This window comes from Apis mellifera, linkage group LG11 (assembly GCF_003254395.2).
Source record: "Apis mellifera strain DH4 linkage group LG11, Amel_HAv3.1, whole genome shotgun sequence".
NCBI lineage: Eukaryota > Metazoa > Arthropoda > Insecta > Hymenoptera > Apidae > Apis > Apis mellifera.
The window spans coordinates 4480408-4505393 of record NC_037648.1 but is presented as its reverse complement, the minus strand read 5'-3'; the positions used below and the strand labels follow the sequence as shown (position 1 = coordinate 4505393).

General features: G+C 17.8%; 1 protein-coding gene across 3 annotated transcripts in view; it reads right to left on the bottom strand.

Annotated features, from left to right (window-relative positions):
* The window catches only part of LOC726993 (cytohesin-1), a 159211-nt gene that overhangs the window by 133063 nt on the left and 1162 nt on the right, over nt 1-24986 (bottom strand). The window contains exons 1-3 of one of the 3 annotated variants that reach the window (XM_026443712.1): nt 21994-22165; nt 18059-18132; nt 1749-1877 (exon numbers count right to left, since the gene is read on the bottom strand). In XM_026443712.1, coding sequence (XP_026299497.1) covers nt 1749-1844 — 96 coding nt within the window. In that variant the 5' untranslated portion in view covers nt 1845-1877; nt 18059-18132; nt 21994-22165. Of the gene's footprint in view, nt 1-1748; nt 1878-18058; nt 18133-21993; nt 22166-24986 lie in introns of those variants that run through there. The other 2 variants (XM_026443713.1, XM_026443711.1) reach the window with 2 other exon arrangements.

Genomic DNA, 24986 nt, shown 5'->3' with positions numbered 1-24986 from the left:
AAATATAAATTTGAAATAAGTATAAATGCATCAAGATCTTTTTTGAACAGTTTTTCAGTTTTTTATTATAATAAAATAATTTTTATGTCTTTATGATTTTAAAAATTTTGAATTTTGGATTTTGATTTTTTATTTTTATATATAGATTTATAAATATATATTTGATTTTTATATAAATATATTTAAAGCATTTGAATTTTTTTATATTATATACACAATTTATTATTAAAATTTTAATTATTAAATATATTAAACAATATATCATATAATATACTTTTTTTCTATATATTATTTTTCACTTATATAATAAAAATATATATTCTTAATTTTCAATTTAAAAAAAAATTTTTTTTCTATTTTTACTCCAAATATATATATGTAAAGAAAATTTTGTGAAATTTTTTTGATATATTATAAATAAAATATTGTACTAATATTGAATTTTAATGGATTAGTAAAAATTAAATTAATAACATAATTAAAATAAAAAATATTCTTGCTTATAATTAGTATCAAGCCTTAGTTAAAAACCAAATAAAATTAAAAAAACTAATTAAAAAGTTAAAAATGTATAATTTAACATATATAATATTTATTCGTTTTTAATTCACAGCTATCAATATCAAGCTAAATATCAATTATGAGCATACATATACTAATAATATATATAATAAAATAAAATTTGAAATTATTAATGCTATTAACATAAAATTTAAATATGCAATAAATACATAATTAAAGTTCTGTTACTTTATAAAATTTTTCAAAAATCTATCCAACAATATCAAAAAAAATATGAAAAATAAAAAAAAATAATTATAAATTTTTAGTAGTGTTTATAAATGACATAAAACTTGAATTCTATTTTATTTTTGTTGATAACATTAATTGTCGAAAATGACGATTAAAAAAAAGAGAAATGAAGGATTGAAAATCTAAATATCTGAAAAAATTTATGATATATGGTATTTGGTATTTGATTTAATAAAAATACATTAAGATCATGTTGCATACTAATGATAATATACTTGAAATTAAATAATTTAAAAATTACTGATATTCCTTAGTAAAAATGAGAAATAATAAATCTAATTAAAACAATAAACATCAATATTTGACAATAATGTAAAATAATGAAGAATTTTAATCAAAACATTTTTTTTCAACTTTTTGTTGAAAAAATAATTTTGTCTATTATTAATGGATAATTTAGATTTTTCATAAAATCGATTAAATTTCTTAACTTTCTTTAATAACTAGATTGATGAAGATTCTTGGTTCACCATAATAAAAAAAAAACAAAGACAATAAATAATAAAAAATAAAAAAAAATAAAAACTAGAAATAAGTAAGAACAAGATATGTACAGAATTATAACATTATTATCGTAATATCATGTTTTATTTCATTTTCACAAAAAAAAATTATATGAATATGATTAAAAAAAAAGTCAAAATTATGAAAATTAAATTTTTAAACTTTAAATTATCTTTAAATAACAAAAGCAAGAGTTTTAAATTGTTAAATCATATATATGAAATTATTGAGTGATTTCAAAATAATAGAATGGAAGTAATAAAACTATTAATTTTAGTTTTACGATCTGCCACTTAATAGAAGCACTGTCATGTGCGCAAATGAATATGTAACGAATAAATACTATATATATCAATCATGTATATACACACACGTATAAAACGGATATCACAAAATCGAATGTAAATAATTTTTATTAGAACGAAATTCACCTTTCGAGATCGTTTGCAGCAGAACCAGATAACAGAGCATGAACACCACCAGCAGATCCATCTGTATCCACCATCATAACGAGAGCGTGATATCATTGATGTCGAGGATCAGGATCAGACGACGGATCGCTAAATCGATTAAATCCATTTAGGAAGACCCACTAGCGCGAGAATCATTGAAATACAGCGCAACTTTACCGACCGACAAATTATATTTTTTTTCATCTCTGTCGATATTATATTTATACATTCTTCATCATTTACCAAACTCATTAAAAGAACTCATTAAAAGAACTGAATGATAACTTTCTTGCGAAAAATAAAAGAAAATTGTAACAATAGAAAAGCTAGCAATATTGATCTTTATCTACAACTGATTTGTATTAAAACTGATCATGAGAAACAACGTATCGCAATGTCAGATTGTTTGTTGATAACTACAACCTTGTTGCGGTTATAATAGAGTCCCTACGACTGTATCATAAGTGAACGATACCTTGATTTACATTATTTAATTTTATTAAACGGAAGATGAAACCTATGAAATGTTCAATGGTTGCCTAATTAATACGGAATCTATAAAAGTTTTTTATTTATTTTCTTTTTTTTTATAGAGGAGAGATTTTTATTATTATTAATTTATTTAATTTTTGAAATTATGTATGCGCATGATAATTTTAAATATATAAAAACTCACAAAAGCTAAAGAATATGTATAAAAGATAAAGAATATAAATGATGAATTTAATTTAATTTATATTTACATATATATAAGATATTAAACATTATATAAATATATTTTGATGATGTATAAATATATGTATATAATACATTTTAATTCTATATTATATTATACAAAAATAAAAATAATAAGATAATTAATAGAATTAATTAAATTAGAAATAAGCTTTATTTTTATACTCGCCATTTATTTAATATAAATAATTACTTTTCTGTAAAGATAATAAACCTAAAAAGATTGTATATTTTAAATTTATTATTTTAAAATAATATACAAATAATATTAGAAATAAAAATTAAAAATACAAAGATTTTTCAATTTTTATGCAATTCATTTTTATAAAGCAATTTAGTGAAATAAATTGATTTGATTAAAATAATTTTACATTTCAAATTTTCAACTTAAATGAATTTGACAAAAAATTGATCAACGCTATATTAAGACAATAATTTCGCTTCAGTTATAAAATAATAAATATTTAAAAATAAAATTAAATTAATGTTCTTTCATAATTTGAAAAACTCAAAAAGTTGATATTATATGTCAATTGATACTTTTGATGATCTAATAATTGATCAAGAAACTCATCCATGAAACTTTAATTAGATCAATTAAAATCAATAACTCATTTATCGAAATATTGTTAATAGATACACACATTAATTTTCAATATAAGAAATTTAAAAAATTTTTTCTTTTCAATATTATTATATAATTTATAAGCAAAATGAATTATATTTTAATAATAAAATGAACAAATAATGATCTTATTAATTTAATTTCACAAATTTTACAAATTATAATCTATTTATAAGAAATTATAATATTAATCATTTCCTACATAAATAATGTGTATCTAATTTTTTTTAAATTTTGTATATAATAATTCCTGATTATTTTTCTTGATTTTATACTTCTATGCTAATTATAAAAATCATTTATAGTTTATATATTGAAATAATTATATATTGAAAATAATTTTTTTATTTATTGTATCTATTATTATCTATTGGTTATATATTTTTTTTTCTATTTACATTAAATAAAAAAATTTGTGTGAGACTTCTTATATTTGTCGTGAAAAAAATTTGTTAAACTTTAAATAATTATAATTATCTATATTTTAAGAATAAAGTATTTATTTCTAATATACCATCTACAAATCTCAATAGCATATAATTTCAGTGCCAAAGAACATAGACAAAAATAAAAAAGAAAATTTAAATAATTATTTAATTTATTTTAAATTAAATTCTATCAATTATTATATTTTTATAATTTGCAAATTTTTGTATATTTAAATATTATTAATTTATTTGGTAATTTTCTAATTTAATTGATTTAATTATGATAATCTAATTTAAAAAAAAATTTATCATTAAAATAAAATATTAATCGAAGAAGATAAAAAATTATCATATTTTTATTTATTGATATGGAATAAAAAAAATGAAATTTAATATAAATTTATTATAAATTAAACATTATTCGATGTCGATATAGAATTAATTAATTAATCAAATAGAATAAAATATATATATATATATTATTTTTTATTATATTTTATATGTTTATTATATATATATTATCCAAGAAATAAATATTATTGAATTTTTAAATCTATCTCTTTTCTCGAAAATAATAAAATTGAATATATAATATTTGTACAGCATCGATATAAAATAAAACCTAATGAATAATCAAGAACTCTATCAATTATAACACGGAAATGTGTCATAAAGACATTATCCTGGAAATTTTGTAAGAGCAGATATGCATGCGTTACAGAATGATAGAAGTTTTTAAATAATTAGTCATTTGATTAATTCAATCCGACTATAAAATCATAGATCGATGTAAAAAAAAAAACGAAATTTTATTCGCTTTCATGAAACATTGATAATTAATATATTTTATTTATAAATTTGCATATAATTATTAAAATCATAAAGTATATAACAATGAGATGTGCAAAAACGTTATTTTCGATGATTTTTAAATGTATTATTGAAAATGACAAGTTTCAAAAACTAAAATAATGTTTTAATTAATTATTCTTCAAATAATTCAATATTTTATCACAAAAATTTCTTGACAATTTTTCAATAAAAATAATTTTCTACTTAAATTTTTATTTATTCATTGATGCAATAGAAAAATTTAATAAAAAAATTTTATTCTACATTTAATTCAATATTCAAGAACAGATTAATGATAAAGAAGTTATTATGTATTTGTGATACATATATTATTACGATTATTTACTATTTCTATAAATATCACAACAATCGGCAATCAAAATCTGTACAAAAAATAAATTAATATTACATTTAGTTTGTATTCTACCGAATTTGAGCATTGCATAGATTTTTCAGATTCACGGAATGCGAAAATAAAATATGAAATGATTAAAATTACAATAATTAAAATTATAATAATAACTTCATGATAACATCAATCATAATTTTTAAATTGATTTTCGAAAAATTATATTAGATATTAAATCAATAGATATTAATAATAAGTATAAAATTGATATGGCTACTTTATTAAGCGGCAATCATATGCTTAAGCGTACATGTTATATTATATATAACATATATAAACATGTATAGAAATTAAATATAACTAATAGAGTAGTAAAATTTTTTTGAAAATATCTCGGAAATTGAACAAGAGTAATATGTATCTATAAGAAAAAATAGTTCAAAATATTAAATTTGATAATATTTCAAGATCATCAAAATCAATAGAAAATATCTTTTTATAAATAATTACTAAAATTTATGATTCAGTCCATTAAATATTTTTTAATTACAACAATAATTAGGAAATATAAATAATTAAAAAATATAATATAAATATTTTTTAAATGCATTAGATTAAATTTTATTAAATGCAAGTATAAAATCAAAATATTTATTAATATGATTTGAAATAATGATTAGAAATTTATAATATATAGGAAAACTTATTGTATATATTCATATGGAATATTTCATTCATAATTTGATAGCAATTAAAATACTATTAATAATTAATTATTTATGTTATTCAATGATAAGACGTGTTCACGAACTGTTTGATGAAACAAATTTCATAACTTATGTACAAGGTCAATTAATATCATGAATTAAATTTATTTGTTAGCAAATAAAAAAAATTAAATATCAGGAATATAAACAAACGATACTGTAAACATAGTATATTGTATACATAGTATACGTGGCGCCCTCACGGTGTGAGGACAATGATGAACTGAAAGCAACCGAGGATAAAGATGGAAATCTACAAATTCTATTACCATTCAGAAATATTATCAAATATTTATTATTAAATTTACTATTATTTATCAAAGATAATTTGAATCTTACAAAATATAATTGTATTTTTTATTAAAAAAAATGATTTAAATGATTCAAAGTTATTATAATTACAGGTAAATATTAAATTTCAAATTTATATTTGAATATCACTAAATTGTTAAAAAATAATTATATTAGTTATTATTCATATTCCTATATATTTAGATATTTTGTATAATATAATATAATCTTATTTTATATTTAATTGTAATTGATACTTTAAATTAAAGGAATTGATAAATACTGCCATCTTCAACATCGTTTCGACAACAATTGCAATTATTAATTATCGTTATTTAGTGATAAATACTATTTCGAAACTATATATATATATTCATATATTTCGTTCTATTTCATATTTATTTTATGTTTTTACCGAAGACATTCGAGTTCGTTTCCCTTCATAATGAGTTTCTCTGACAAAGCACTTGGCTATCTACTCAATTTCCTCATTGTTATACATCTTCCTCCCTCGAGAAATAACGGTTTTGGTTCACAATAAGTGCAAAGAAACGTGTAAAAAGTCTATTGTTACTAAAAGAGGACAGCAAAAGCGGTAGTAAGATCAAGCAAAATAACAGAAACAATCTTGACTTTATCTTTCTAAATATTATCTCTCTATTATAATATTAATTAATTACCAATAAAATTGCCAACAAACGGATACTTTTTAAATTTTTTATAAATTATAAAAATTTCTAATCATTGATGCATTACGATATGATTTAATCATTTTACAATTATTTTAATAGATTATTTATACGGTTTTATATAATTGTGATATTTTTGAATAATATTATTATCTTTCATCATATTATCCTTCTTGTGATTTTTTATTAATAATGCAATATTATAAATAATAATATAAAATTTTAACAAACAAAATATTAATATAAATTTATAATAAAATTTTTAAAATACATATGAAAGATATTTTTTCCTTTTAATAATTTTTTTAAATTTATTTTATGAAAATACTCTTTAACAATGAATTGCTTAACATTTTATATTCCTGTTTTAAAATATATGATTTCTTATTTTTTGGAATTGCAAAAAAAAATTATTTTAACAATGTAACTTTAATTTATTCATTGTAATACATATATTTCTATTTAACGCATATTTCTATTTAATTTCTATTTTTAAAGCTACACTGTCAATCTATTCTATTGTTCTTACTCTCCATATACAGATTTATTTTTCATCCAACAAAAACTTTCATTTATAAAGATGAAATAAATACCCTATGAACATTTTAATCTTCCGAAATTATACTATGCGTAATATTCAGTAAAAATCCGCATTAAACGAATTAGTTGTTTCATAACATCAATCAAATCATTTTATATAATTTAAGCATTTAAAATTTTTAACATTTATACTATTTTATTTAATATTTTATTAAAAATTGAAATATTAGACAATTATTAATATATATTAATTTTAATAATAAAAATAATAATTTTATAATACTATAAGGGAAATATAAGTTGATGACATTAAAAAATTTATTAAAAAGAACAAACTGTTAAAATTTGTTTTATATTTTATTAATCATATCTGTGAAATTAAATATGTTCAAAAATAATATATTTACAAAATTTTTGTAAATAATTTAAGAAAAAATTCTCATGTTATAATATTTATATAAACTAGTAAGAAAATAAAATATTTATAAAATATTTATAAAAAATATATTCCTAAAATTTTAAAATCCAATTACAAAAAATAACAAAATATATTGTTCTGTGAAATGCAAGACAGAATTCAAGACAAAGTTAATTATATGCAATTATTTGGTTCCAAAATATCCATTATGGCTTAATTAATATTGAGATTAACGATTAATTTCAACAATATTATATAAAAATATATCATTATAGAATAGATTGAATTTAGTTTCATTTTTAATCTTCCATTTATTAAAATTCAATTTTACTTTATTTAAATAAATATTAGAATAAATTCTTATTGATATATTAAATATTTTTCTCATAAAAGAATATTTTTTATTTTTTTTTATTTTTTATTTTCTACGTAAAAAATGAATGTAATGCATTTAAAAAAAATAACAATTGTAATTTCTCAAAGATATGCAAAGATATAAATTTGATTATATTCTAATCTACAGATTTTAAAACTTCCAAAAATTTTTTTATAGTTTTTTATAGTTATAGAAAATAAGCAAGAAATAAAACTTATTGTTCATTAATATCATTGATTTTAATTAAGTATTTTAATTATTAACATTTTTATCTATGCAAAATTTATTCATCTTTATAAATCAATATATTAATAGTTAAAATTAATATCATTAAATTGATTATATTTAATAAAATCGATTTTATAATATGTATTTTTATATTTTATGTTATAGTTCATATTACGTATTAAATCAATATTTCTCAATGTTATTTTGAAACACGATTTCCTTTTATAATATCTATATAAGCTGCAATTTTCTTGCTTTTCATAATGATATAAAAATAATCTTTAATAATATAAAATAAATATAATATTTTATTTTTAGTATGAATTACATATATGCACAAAGTTCACTGAAAATATTAATGAAATATTAAAAATTTATATCATAGAAAGTATAAAATATTTAATATATGATTAATCAATATATTTATAATATTTTATATTTTTATAATATTTATTATATTACATTACATTATAATATTTTTATATTTTTTTAAATATTCATCGAGCTATGTAACATAATTTATTATATGTTTAAATAAATATATTAAAACAAATATTTATAAACATATAAATGATATAGAAAAATTTTATGATAAAATTTTTTATGTAATAATTCCAAATAAAAATTATATCAATCTTCTTGATAGTCACAATCTACAGATTGAAAAATACTGCATAACTAAACATCATATATCATGTGAAGTTTACTTTAAATATTTTATAAATTTTTTCATTTATTATGTGCATAAAAAAATATAGATATTTTTAAAATATATATCTAATTATTATAAATATCTTTTATATTTAGAATTAATCTCGAAAATTTTAATCATTTCTAATATTCTTATAATTTCAACAATAATAATTAATTATAAACGATGACATTAACATTTAACGTAACATTAATTAACATAATTAACATTTCTCAAATATCAGATGAAGAGAATACATAGAGGATTTTCTTGAAAAAAACTATAGATGGTTCAGTGCAAAGTTATCGAAGTGACCTAAGCTCAAGGTCTTCTTTTAATTTTTTATAATTAACTCTCTTTAATTTCCTTTAGTGAATTATTATTATTATTATTTATATAAAATTTATATTATACTTTGGCAGTTTCAATAATGAAATTATATTTATTGAAGTAAATTATATATTTATTGTATATATATTTATTGCAATAAGTAAAAAAGGCATTTTATATTTATGATTATATTTACAATATATTTAAAATAATATTTGATTTTTAATTATTTTTTGTTGATTTATTTAAATTATCTAAAAATAATACTGTTTTTTACAATTTTAAATTTTATTTAACAATATCGAACAAATTAATTATATTATAAAAAGATGTTTTTATTTCTTTAATTTAATTTTATTTCTTTTATTTTTTTAAATTTATGATTTCTGACTGTGATAAGTGATTAAAATACATAAATTAAACCATTTATTCATAATTTTTCCTACTTTTATAAAAATATCATTGTTTCAAATACTTTAGATACTTTTATGGGAATTTTTATTTGTTATAAAAAAACTTTATAATTTAAATATAATTTATAATTTATAACTTTATAATTTAAATATATAAATTAATGTATAAATTAATTTAAATATATATTTAAATAAAATTTTTATCGAAAATAAAAGATTATTATAATATGAATAATATATAAAATATAGAATATAATAGAATATAATAAATTATCAAATATTTAATTTATCTAATATATCAATATATTTAATCTAATTTATTAAATTGCATATTTTCTTTAATTAAAATTTTATATTAATCTTATATCAATAATTTTTACCGAATTATCATCTATTAACTTTGTTTGCTAATCAACAATATAACAATTTATATAATATATAAAACTTATATATTATTGATTAATTTCAATGACATAAGTGCCATTGATTATAGATTCAAACAAAAATACTATTTTAAAATTGATATAATCTAATGTCTAATAATCATATATAAGAAACAATTCATTTTCTAAATATAAATAATATTCAATTTTTGAATTTTATAAATCATTTTCCATTGATTAAGTATTGTATTAATTGTATTATTATATTTTTTACTATTAATTATTTGATTATGTAAAAAAAATTTATAAAACTTTTTGTTCATGTCAAACAGAAAAACAATAAATATTCACACGAATGAATATTATTATATTATATTATTATAATTTAATGTTTTCATAATCGCTTGGCAATTTTATATAAAATTTTTAAAATCTTAAAATCATATTTATATTAAAAAACTTTTAAATGATTCGATGTCAATCTAAAATGACAAAATAAATGAACAATTTCTGAATTGAATAATTGATGAAATAATAATTATTTCAATTTGATTAACATTATATTTACAAAGATATTTAAGAATGACTTAAGGTTAATCAAATCAATTATATAAACAAAATTACTTTATGTAAATATAATTTATATATTGATCTCGTAACTTTAATGGAAAATAATATTTTTATATTTTTTTATTAATCACCTTAAAAATTAAATCGATATATTTTTTTATATAAAATAAGGCTAAACTTAATTACATAATATTATATTTATTCATTAATTAGTTTAAATAATAAATAGCTTTTCTTAAATAATAAATAAAATCAATTTATTTATTATTTACAAATAAATCTTTCAAATTTCTTTAAATATTCATTATTCAAAATTTGCTCAATTATGAATAAAAAATTAATAAAATTCTATTGTTGATTTATGAATACCAATTTTCAAACAATATATTTTATTCTCATCGACTTTTCTATTTTTTATTATTATTCATTAATACTATTGTGCGAGAGCACGATAATATTAATAAATTAAGAAAACAAACGATTTATTCAGATTTTCAATATATTATTTCTTTCCTTCTTTCAAAAATTTCCAAGATACGACAAACAGCTGATATAAGTATCGATAAAAGACCTTAGACACCTGTTTCATGTAGGAAAAACAAAATATCCATTATCATATTTGCCGAAAATCACGAGAATTCCACAACAGGATGAAATGAAAAAGTCAAAATTGATGATACAATTATTTCCTATAATGAAAAAAATTTGTTTTCGATATTCTAATTTTTATGCAATAAATATTTTTTATAAAATTAATTTTTGAAATATTATAATTTTGAAATTCTAATTTTTTTCTTTTGTTACATGTATTTTTATTTTTCTTGATAATTTCTTTTTTTATTATATTAATAATCATAATATTTTCGTCTATATCTTCTTTAATCCTAAAATTTAACTTAAATTTTTTTATCTAAAATTAATTTATCTAAATAATTCGTACATATTAAAAAAACAAAAATTATCATAATTTACAGAATGAAAATTTAAAAAATCAATAATAATATTTTTTAATTGTTTACAATATCTGAAAAAAATTTATTGATTAAATTCAGATCTTAAATATTATTATAAAAAATAACTTTTTTTTGCTAGTAGAAATTAGAATAAAGAATCTTTCTTCTATTGCGTTCTATCTTGTAATTTACAAGTTTTGATGATCTTTTCGATTCGATCCCTTATCACAATTGTTACTATTTTGAAACGGAACGCATATGCTGATGAGTCATTTCTGTTAGACGAAACTGATGAGTGAGATCATTCTTTACTTATTACGATAAGAGATCCAGTTACGAAACCGAGTCAGTGTTTTAATACGACGTTGTTATTCTCTATTATTATCATTATTTTTATAGAATTATTATAATAAATATAACAAGACTATACTATATTGAACGTGCAATTCTTCTAAAATGTTCAATTTTATTATTTATTTATTTTTTTTTTTCAATTTCTACATCACAAGAAAAATTGATAAAATAAATTCTTTTACTTCTCTATTACTCGACAAAAATATAAAAAATGAATTTATATAATTCTTTAGCAAAATATTTTTAGCTAAATCTAATATAAAATCAAAAAAAAAAATAATAATTTTAAAAATATTATATATATATATATATATATATATATATATATATATATATATATATTATATATAATCAATCCTTTTATAATACAGTTTTTATACAATATGATTTAATAAATGGATAATTATCTTTAAATAAAATTAAAAACATTTAAATAATATAGATTATACAGAATATTAGATAATATATAAATATTTTTATTACATTGTTTTTATTAATTTTTGACATATTCTATTGTATTAGTTTCAGTTTTATATTATATTATTAAGTTATTATTATGTACAACACAAAACAAATTAATTATGTTATAAAAAGATTGATTACTATATAATTATAAAACATATAAGAATGTTAAATCAATATTATACAAAGTAAATACAAGAAAAAAATAATTTAAACTTTTATTATACAAAGTGTTAATATATTCATAAGACATTTTTGGTGAATTAATTCTAAAGAATAAAATAAATGCAAATATTGGAAAAATGTTCAGGTTATATTATAAATAATTTAAATTCGCATTAGATAAAGTGAAACATAGATAAAAGTGATAAAAAAAAAACATTCTTATTTTATTTCCGTTTCATTTCATGTAACGAGAATTTAAACTGCTTTAACTAGAGAAATAATAAAATCAATTTATGGGTATATTCTTATCAATCTCAATGTGTTTGAAATATGTAAACATTTGAACAATTTTTATTTCAGACATAATCAGTAGTCGACCATAATTTTTAAATTATTTATTACTATACTATATCATTTTTTTGTATTACATTGAATTTTGCTTATATATGAATATCTGTAATAATGTGCCTATGTATCAATATGCGAGTGTCGTTTAACTATACGTATAACGAATGAATTTGTCGAAAATTTATTTTTTGAATTCAAATAGGATTTTTTTTAAAGATTTTCTTTATAGATATATAATGGAAAAAAAAACTAATTTCCATTAATCTAATTTCAAGCAAAGTTTATTTTATATATTTATTTTTGTATTTCATAAATTCAAAAAAATTCCTTAGATGGATATTAAATATGATAATATATTTGTTTATCTATTATTATTTAGAGTAATCGCTAGTTAAAAAAATAGATAAAGAAGTAAATCACCAGGTTCATCAATAATAAATAATTCAAGAAATCTATAAAATATTCAAATTCATTATAAATACATAGTAAATATAATAACATATCTCATTCATTATATATTTTGAGTATCAATCATTGATGAAAACAATGATACATATAAAGAATTTTACTATATATATGTACTTATAGCTTATAGCGTGTAAACAAGAAATAACGAACTCGTAAAATGAACCGAAAGTTAAAAAAATCATATTGCTATTGTCAATATAATGGAATTGACAATATAAATATAAGATCTTAAGGACTTGATCAGAATCATATGAAATATTAAATCTATTTTCAATATAAATATTGAATATAATATAAATATTTATTTTATACGATATTATAATGAAACAAAAGTTCACATTTATATTAAAATTGTTTTTCAATTTAAATTCTTTTTCTTTTTAAATTTGTTCTTTCCCTATGTATGAAAAATTTGCTAACAAATTTAGTTTTATTGAAATAAATTTTGTAAACAGAAATATATAACAATAACAAAACATACTCAAAATATTCGAAATAATAATTATAATTTGCGTGTTTTTTAATTATAAATACCATTTATTATCTAAACTCTTTAAGTTTCTATATTTATCGAAAATTTATTTATGATCATTTATTTATAAATATACAAAAATTTATTTAAAATTTAATAATGCATAATGCATAAAGTTTAGGAAATCACTATTTTCAATTTTTTAAGATTTAATTTTAGCTTGAATTTTATTATAATTTTTTCATTATTTGATTATTTTATATCTTTTTGTATATCATGTGTATTAGATTTTCATGTACATTAGATTTTTGTATATTTAATTTTTTATAAATGCATTAATATTGTTAATTTAGTGATTAAAAATAATTAAAAAAACATCATGAATATTCATAGAGTTGAATTGACCAAATCTCAGGATTGAATCTCGAATAAGACTTTTTTGACACGCAAATAGTAATGATAGATATTTATTGTATAGAAATTAAATAGCATCCTTCAAACAATCTGAATGATTTTATTGAGTTTATATATAAATATGATCGATATCTATTTTATAAATATTCATATTGTTGTGTAAAAGAGATTTGATATTTTTATTCAATTACTCATTTTGCCTTCTTTTCTACTCTATATACATAAGAAATATTTTAAAAAAGTTTAATATTTATGTTTTAACATGAAATAAAAAATTGATTATTGTCAAAATTTAGAAAAATAGAGTGTACTATTTTATTTATCAATTTTTTAATATTTAAATAATTATTATGTTATCATTACATTGACAACATCAAATATTTCCGTCTGATATATATAATAATACAAAAAAATAATACATTTAGAATTCACTATCAACCATAAATCCTTTTTTAAAAAAAAATTCGAATATTTTGTTTAAGAAGAAGAAAGTTTAATACATTGCTTTATTTTTTTTTTTTTTTTTTCGTATTTTCAAAACTTGAATCTTGAGTCTTATTAATCTTATTATTAAAAATCATTCCGAATATATAATTATCTATACGTAGCATTTCATATATAATGCTAAAGCATATATATGCTAAACAAAACAGAATTAAAATTGACATATAGATATACGAAGAATTAATTCATTCTATTTCATTTTATCTATTTACAATTAAATTGCTTATAACTAAACGTGTATTTATACAAAATTAAATTTTTATGAATATTTTTTTATAAAAAAATTTAAATAAACATATATTTTATTTTATAAATAAATTAATTATTTTTCAAACATAATATATAACCATTTTTTAATATTTTATGTATTTTTGTATATCAATGCTTTTGTGTATTTTATAGATTTATGAACATTCAAAATTTTCATAAATGCATAAATATTCATAGTTTATTTATAATTTAATAAAGAGACATAAGACTTAATTGATATACAAAAATTTTATATGTCGACTTTTGTGTTTGTTTTATCTTTAGAACTAGAGCTCTTCAAATTATTAACATTTGTAATATATATAAGTGATTAATAATTATAATAATATTACAAGCTGGATAATGTTTGACGCAACTATATGAAATTCTATAATGTAAAATAATAGAGATTGATTTATTATATATAATTATTTATATATAATAAATAATATTTATTTTATTTAATACAATAATATAATTATAATTATATAATTTTCTAAAATAATTTTTTTATCATAATCCTTAAATGTGTAATAGATGATCAATAAAGTACTTTTTTTATTAAAAAATTTTTCTTCATTATATTATGAAGAATTATTAAATTTTTTTTTCATTATATTAATCTTATGTTTTAATATTTTTTGTATATTTTTAATACGGTTTTTTATTTATATATCCTTCTTTCTAAAATGCGATCGAAAATATATGTTTCATCTTTTTTTCAGAAAAATATAAAAAATATAAAAATTTCAAAAAATTGTTATAATATTCCGTCTATTAACTGTAAATAATTGTTTTTCGATAAATGGTAAGAGAGATATTATATTGGGTTGGCAACTAAGTAATTGCGGATTTTTTTTTAGAAAATCAAAGACAATTTTTTCATGGAACTAAATAATTTTATTTTGTAATGTGTTGCCCATTTTGCCATCTTTCAGGCAGCATCATAATCCCACATTCATAAAACTTCTGGTTTTTATTAGCAAAAAACTGAATCAAGTACGATTTGATATCATCATCATTATTGAAATTTTTACCATTCAAGGAGTTTTGTAGAGATCGAAACAAAAAATAATCAGATGGTGCAAAGTCAGGACTATTTAGTGGATGTAGCAAAACATCCCAACCAAGCTCCAATAATTTTTGCCGAGTGATCAAAGATGTGTGTGGCCTTGCATTGTCACGATGGAATACAACACCTTTTCAATTTGTCAATTCGGGCCGCTTTTCTTCAACTGCATTGTTTAATTTCGTTAGTTGTTCAATGTAAACAACAGAATTGATCGTTCGGTTGGGTGGTAAGAGTTCAAAATAGACAATTCCTTTGTAATCCCACCAAACTGATAACAAAACCTTCTTTTGATGAATATCAGCTTTTAATGTTGTTTGAGCTGGTTCACATGGCTTGCTCCACGATCTTTTTCGCTTGATATTGTTGTAAACAACCCATTTTTCATCACCAGTTATCATTCGTTTTAAAAATGAATAATTTTCATTACGTTTCTTTAGCAAATCGCAGCTGTTAATGCGTTAAATGCTTTTCTTTCAGTTCGTGAGGAACCCATGTATCGAGTTTTTGAACATAGCCAAGTTGTTTTAAGTGGTTTTCAATGCATGTATGTGATACATGAAGCTTCTCTGCAATCTCACGAGTTGTACTGTGACGATCCGAATCGATTATTGTTTTGATTAGGTCGTCATCAACTTCAACTGGACGACCAGAGCGTTTTTCGTCTTTGAGTGGAAAATCACCAAAACGAAATTTGTCAAACTAATTTTGACACTGCCGTTCTTTTAAGGCTTCGTCGCCATAAACAGCACATAATTTTTTGTGAGCTTGCGATGCGTTTTTCCCTTTGTGAAAATAAAAAAGCAAAATATTACGATAATGTTCCTTTTGATTTTCCATTTTTCAACGAACGCCAAACGAAAACTATGCAACCGATCAAAAAACTTTTTTTACTGATTGACAGCTGAATTGCCAACTATCAAACAACAAAATGTGTTTTACATTTGGACTACGCCAGCAAACCTAAAAATTCAACTGAAGCCATCTATGAGTGAAATCCGCAATTACTTAGTTGCCAACTCAATATATTTATATTTTATATATTTATATTTATATTTTAAGAATTTTTATAATATTTACAAGATTTAAGATAATCAATCTTTATTCATTACATTACAAAAAATTTGTCTAATTCGAAAATTCTGAAAAAATTTTAACAAAATTTATGTGCATGTAGAACATTAATAGATTATGTCTGCAACAATTTTTTTTTTTTTTTAATGGAAAATTTTTTGATTTCATTTTAATTATTGGAATAATGAATCATATATACTTTCTATTTTTAATATATTTAAGATGTAAATTTCATTTTCCTTCTTTTTCTGCCTTTGAAGTTAATTAAATAAACATGTCATATAATTTTTATGTATTATTCTTTGATTAAAATTTATTATAATAAAAAATGAATCAAAAATATTTTGCTATTAATATATGTTATCATTTACAATTTAAGATAATTTAGATATAAATAAATGTTAATTATAATAAAAATATATATATAATGCATTAATAGAAAATCGAGAGTTTTAATTCTCAAAACTCAAGATAAACTTAAGAAAATAATTTAATAATATGATAATTACGGATTGGGATAAAAGTCAATGATACAAAATACAAAAAAATAGTTTTATACAGAATTAATTATATTAATTTATAATTAGTTATATATCGCAATATATCATTGAGTAAATAAAAAATATTATTCACGGAAAGAAAAAATTATTAATAACATAAATTATATTAATTAAAAATTTTTTCGAAAATTTCTTTATAGATTTTTTATTAGATTTATTTTTTAAAAAAAGTATAATTTTTACTCGAGAAATTTTTTGAATATCTTCATTTACGACTTATAAACATTTAAATATACTTGTATAATTATTTAAAATAATTACTTAAAATAAAAAACATGAATCAATGAAGTGTACTAATTATGTCGAAAAAATTTCAACAATAAATCAGCGTACATCATTTTTCAACATTTTCTTATTAAAATGATGAAAAAATTATAAAAATTCGAAATCAGATAAAGTTGCAGAGAATTGTATATTTCACGATATCATTTCATTAAGTTACAAAACCGCAAAAATAATGAATATATAATATATGAATATATAATAAAAGAAATGGCAATTGTATTACTTACTTGTATTTCGAGTAGCAGTTCCGTCTTCTTTCGTCTGATGTCTATTAGAATCTTCTGATGTTCGGGCGTCAATTCTGTTTAACAAAAGAAAAAATTCTTATTTATGTATAATTTAATAATTTAATTTAATATAACATTACTCTAGTATTTATTTATAAAATTGAAAAAAATTTATAATTTAATTTATAATTAAATTTATAATTATAAAAAAAATAAAAAATTAAAAAAATATTAAATATATAAAAATTTATTATAATAAATATAAATTGAAATAAATATTAGAAAATTTAAATATTTCCATATGCATTCCATAAATAAAAACATGTTTAAATTAATAATAATAATAATAATAATAAAACTTTATAAACTAATTAAGTAAGAGCTTACAAAAGTTTAAAATATTTATTGATGGTAGTAGGTACAAAATAAATTTTATGCGAAAAATTTGTATGAAATTAAAATCCTAATGATTATTTTATAGATTTTGGAAAGATTGAACATTGAATATAGCATTTCAAATTTTTTTTGTTCTATATTCAAAAATTAAATAAAATATTTAAATTAAAATTTTATTATGTATGTTCAGTATTATTCATTTTCATTTTTACATATATCTATTTATAATTGAATATTTTTTTTGAAACTTTCATAATTTTTTGTAATTACTTTATGCAATTTTATTTTTAAAAAAATTTTTTTATTAATAAAATACCATCCAATATTATACTCAAAGAAATAAAAATAGTTAGTTAAATATTTTATTTTCTTTAACTCACTGTTGACGAAAATAGTGATATGATTTAGAAAATATTCAATTTTCAAAGTTGATGATATAATTCATTATTTTAGAATTATTTCATTATTTTCTCTGAAATTAATATTAATTAAATTATTACAATCTTATAATTATATAATATATAATATTAATTAAATTAATAGAATAACACATTTTGACGATAAAAGATCCATGATAAAAGGTAATTTCAAGATATTCCAAATTTTGTCACTTTTGTCATAAATGCTGTTGAAATATAATATAACTGAGAAAAATAATAAAAGTAATGAATTAAGGATTTTCCATAATACTTATATTTATATATTATTTATATATTATTATATATTTATAGATTGAATCATAAATAGTAGCTTTGTGAATAAGTTTTTAAAAACGAATTTAATGCATATATGCGTTTTTAATAAAAAATTAATTTTTTTATAAAAAAAATATGTGGAAAATATTATATAATATATAAAAATTATATGAATAAATTTCGTTCAATATTTTTATACATTTTTTATATTTTGTTGGCTAAGGTATAAAATAATATAATAGAATCTCTAAAGATGTTTCATATACAAAATGTTAATCTTAATATTCGAGATTTTTGAATCAATTCTAAAAATCAAAACAAACATAAAAATTGTTATATATATAAATATGGATTAACATTTGTTTATTAAATTATAAACAAGTTCATATTTAATGAAGCAATATAAATAAAGCAATATAAAAAAAGGATTTCCATTACAGCACTGTTTTTATTATTATCCTCTTTCATTCAATAAAAATTAAATCTTAATTATAATTTAATAAATTCTAAAAACTTCAACAAACATTTTTATTTATATATAATTCTTTTCTATTTATTTTTAGTCTTAAAATCGATCTTTGTTAAGATGTTTCATAAATGTTAATATTCTGTAAAATAAAAAATTAATTCTAGATATCAAAACAAATTATAAAAACTGATATATAAAAATGTTGATTAAATTTTATTTATTATATTTTAAATAAATTAATTTTCCCCTAAAAATCTATAAAATTATTCTCCTATAGATCTTAGGAATTAAAGTTAAAATTTTAGATTAGAAATCGTTTCTCCTCTCTTTAAATTTCATGTTGATTGGAAAAATATGATTTTCGGAAATATAGTCAATTATTATATTAATAAAGAACAGATTTAAATGTTTTAAGGATTTTTTATTACATTAATTAATATGTAAACATATAATTTTTAATTAATTTTAATGATTATAATTTTTAATTACATTATTTTAAAATTATTTACAAATTATTCAAAAAATTATTTATTCTTGAAACAAGATAATATTTTATATATTTTATATTTCTATTTAAAAAAAGAAAAAGAGATTTCTAAATGAAATCTAGAATAAATAAATATTTTTGCAATTAAATAATATATTTAATATTTCATTTAAAAAATTACGTTATTTGTTATTGTTATTTATTATCTATCTACTTTCGATGAAAATAATTAATTTTTTAATAAATAACTTCAAATTTTTATATTATTTTTTATTAACATTATTGTATGCCACTATTATAGATATATAATTTATAATATTATAGATATTATATAATATTATTAGATAATATTAGATAAAGATGTATTATACTTATATATTTTGAATTTTAATTTATGAATTTTCTAAAAAATAAATAAATAAAAATAAGATATTTTTTAAAATAATTAATTCTTTATTATTATTTTTCTAAATATTTTTTACTTTAAATTCTTTTATTAATTATGAATTTGAATTAATAAAATTTTTTTTTTTAATAACTTCAATTGTAATATATTACTCATCAAATACTAAATAATATTATATAAAAATAATTATTTTTAAATTGTTCTTTAAAATAAATTTTGTTCAAATCTATTTATTATTTTATTTTACGATAATATTCTAATGATTTCAAAATAAAATATAAATATCTACGATTTATATTTATATTTTATTTATATTTTAGAGTAAAAATGTTTATGTTAAAAACAAGAATATGACGAATTTTACTTTAGCAGTCCATTACTCTTATCATCAATACTATTATTACTAATAATAAATTTTATCATCAATACTATTAATACTATTATCATCAATACTATGTATACTATTGTACTTTTCAAATCATGTATACTAAAATATTTTACAATAAAGTATGACATTTCTATTAATTTTTCTTTTATCAAAATCATTTTGATTAAAATTATTGTCAATAATTCGATAATTTCAATCTCGAATTGCAAATATTGCAAATAAAAAAATATATTAAATATAATGAAATCTCAAATTTCATATGGTTTAAAATTTAAACAACTTGAAACTTAAACAAAAAATTTGAAAAAGTCTGTCTTCGCATTTTTTTTAATATTATTTGTAAATATTAAAAAAAATTAAAAAATTAAATATTTCTTGTTTGAGTAAAGTAACATATTACTTATTCGTGATATTTTTATACATAACATATCAATTGGGAAACATTGATGTAGATCAGAATTAGATCAGAATCTATGTTTTGAAATAAGAATAAAAAATAAAAAAAGACAAATAATTACTTCACATAAAATAACAAATAAATTTATTCATGATAATAATTTATGTTTGAAAATAAATTAAAAAATTTCAAATTTATTCTAAAAATAAATTATTTTCAAATAATAATAAGATTTATTAAAATTTAAATAATAAAATTTTTCATTCATATAACAAAAATTTCATTTCTAATCAAAAAATGTGTAAATTAAAAAATACAAAATTATAAATATTCATATATTGTATCATATTAAAAAAATATATTAAATAAAAAAATATATTATATAATATATAAATATATATATAAAATATTTATTAGAAATATTATTATTTATAATATCTTTTATCATTCGAAATATTATTTTAAAATAATATTTGTATCAGTTGATATTGAAATGTAATATTTAATTATTTCTTTATTTAAATACTATTTCGAAATAAAACATTATTTATTTATTACTCACAAAATTTTATATCACCCAGAGAAATAAAAATATTCATTTCTATTTATCTATTAAAAATCTATTTTCCATAGCCCTGATTTTTTTTCTTTAATTCATGCTAAATCGCACAACGAGAGAGATTCATTTATTACTCACAGAAAGTATGCCATTCTTTGATCACAAATGTATCAATATGAAATAGAAAGAGAAACTTGATCACAATTCAATTAAATGAACAGATGCCAACGATTAATAATTGATCCTGAACTTGATTGAACGACAACTGGTTTCGATTGAAGCAGTGTATCGTACAATAATGCATCCTCGACGACAGATCCAAGCTGAGGAAGGGGACTCATTAGAAGCAATTTAACGACATATCTAAAAATAGGTCTTTCGAATTAAGGCTGGGGTCGTGGTACACGCACTGAATAAACGCAAATAGGATTAGACTTCGAAGGGGAACAAATGACGAACAACCGAGTTTTATTATAAATATCTTGAATCGTTTTTCTGCAAACTTTGATATATTGTATATTGATGTAACATATATTGTAATAAAAATCATGAGTATTATATTTCATATCTTTCTCAAGAATTGAAAAGTTATTGAAAAATAATATTTTAGAAATGTGTTGTCACATGTTAAAAAATTTATAAAATCGATAGTTAGAAAACCAATATCACTTATTATAAATATGTTATTTTGTATGTGTATATCTATTTATATATAATATTATACATAATATATTATTATATTATATATTATATATATATATATATATATATATCCTATACATTATATATAATTTTTCCAATTATAAACAAAACATGCAAATTATTACATGTTTAAAAAAATAATGATTTAAATAAGAAATTCCAAAGGAGACATAATCTAAAGCAATTAAATTTTTTGTAGATAATTAAATAAAGATTCTTTAAAATCAATTACTTCTTGATTGAATTTTTTTTTATAAATCTAATAATTTCTTTAATTTTATTGTATATTATATATATATATATATATATATATTTACATGAATAATATGTATAATATATATAATATCATTTGATTTATTTGAATAAAATAATTATAACTAATAATTTAAAATAATATTTTAATCTAATTCTATAAATATCTATTTGTAGCAAAGTTTCTTTAAGAAAAATAAAATTAAATATTATATACGTATGTTTTAATATTAATTTAATAATAAGAATTTAATATTAATTTATATATATTAATATTATATATATAAATAGATTTATTACAATTATTACAATTATTATTGATGATTATTAAATGTTGTTTTAGAAATAAATTTTTAATTAAGAAATAAAGATTATTTTTTCAAATAATTTATTCTTCAATTTATTATTATTGCCTTAAATATTCTTGTGTCAAATTTTTTTAGTGATCAAAAAATAGTAATTAGTATATATAATTACAATTAATATTTTTACTTATTAAAATTATTATTAATCATTTAGGTTTGAATAAAATTTGCTTATCTTTGTTTTAATTCAAAATAAAAAATTGAATATCTAATTCAAAAATTGTATAATTTATTGTTCTTTTACATTAACTGATATATCAACAATTGGAAGTATTCATATCATCATGCGGATAAACATCAATTCAATAATAAGCAAGAATGATTGTATGAATCGCATTGGATTGTGCCGTATCGAATAGTAATTATAAACGGATCCTTATGGAATAATGGAATCGACTTTTAATCCCAATATGGCTTCATCAGAATTTGGAATCTCTTTGAATTTTATAAAACATAGAGAAAAATAATAGATGAAAGAAAAAGAGGATCGAAAGTCAAAATAAATTTATATGTATTTATAATTTCGAGGCGTACCAATGCAACTCTCCATCTTTTAACAATAATAATATGTTTTATTATCTATATATTATCAATTCTATATTTCTAACATAATTAATTTATAACTAAATAAATTATATAAAAAAAAATTATATAAGAAAATTTGAAATATGAACAGACGAATCTCATTAACAGAAATTAGTATTTTTTCCAAAATACTAATTCATACTCTAATTCATTTTGATTTATCTTCCTTTCACATGCATATATATAAACTTTTCTTAATTTATTTTTTATTCTTATGACATCTACAAAATTTCATTTTAATTAGCCATTAATAATTTTATAATAAAAATAAATAAAAATATTAAATTTAAAGGAAATTACTATAAATAAAATAATAAAAATTAATCTATTAATAAAGTATCAAATATATTTTATTTGGTATTTATAAAAACATAGATTATAATATATATAGAATAAAAATAATGTATTATAAATATTTTCCTTTTTTTTAAATATATATTAGAAAAAATAAGAATAAATATATTACATTATTTATATAAGATCATTACAATAAAGATTATTATTTTGAAATATTTTGTCCATATAATTAACGTTCCAATTATACACACGAATAAGATCAATGAATGTAATATATATATATAAATGTAAAAATAATAAATATTCATCATATTGATCGTTTTTAAAAAAAGATATAAAAAATGATCATATAGGATCATAAGGAATTATTAAAAATATATAAGATATGACAAAAAATAATTTTGTACTATTAAAATAATTAAATTAAATTCATCAGTCATATATTTTTTAAAAATTTCCTAACAATTTATTTTATATTTATTTCCTCAAATCAAAAATTATTTTCATTTTTATTATATCACAAATTACGGGACAACTTGTATAACTACTTAAATAGTATTACCAACGAAGATATCCAAGCGATTTAAATGCTACGGCAAAAATACTACCAGCAAATTAAAGCATTAACCTTTAAACATCATGAACTAGATTATATTGGTTTCATCAAATGATTAAACAGGTATAATTTTAATCTTGATAAAAAAAATTAATAATTTATGTAATTGAATTGTATGATCATATATTGCAATCGAATTGTATATTGTAAAAAATATGTAATAATAAAATTTAATTTCGAAAATATTCTGGAAAAAATATATAATAAAACTGAATCAAAATAACATAATTATGGATGAAAAGATGCGATAAATAATATAATGCTCGTGTTGTATAATCGTTTGCCGAACGAACGTAAACATGAAAATGCGAGAA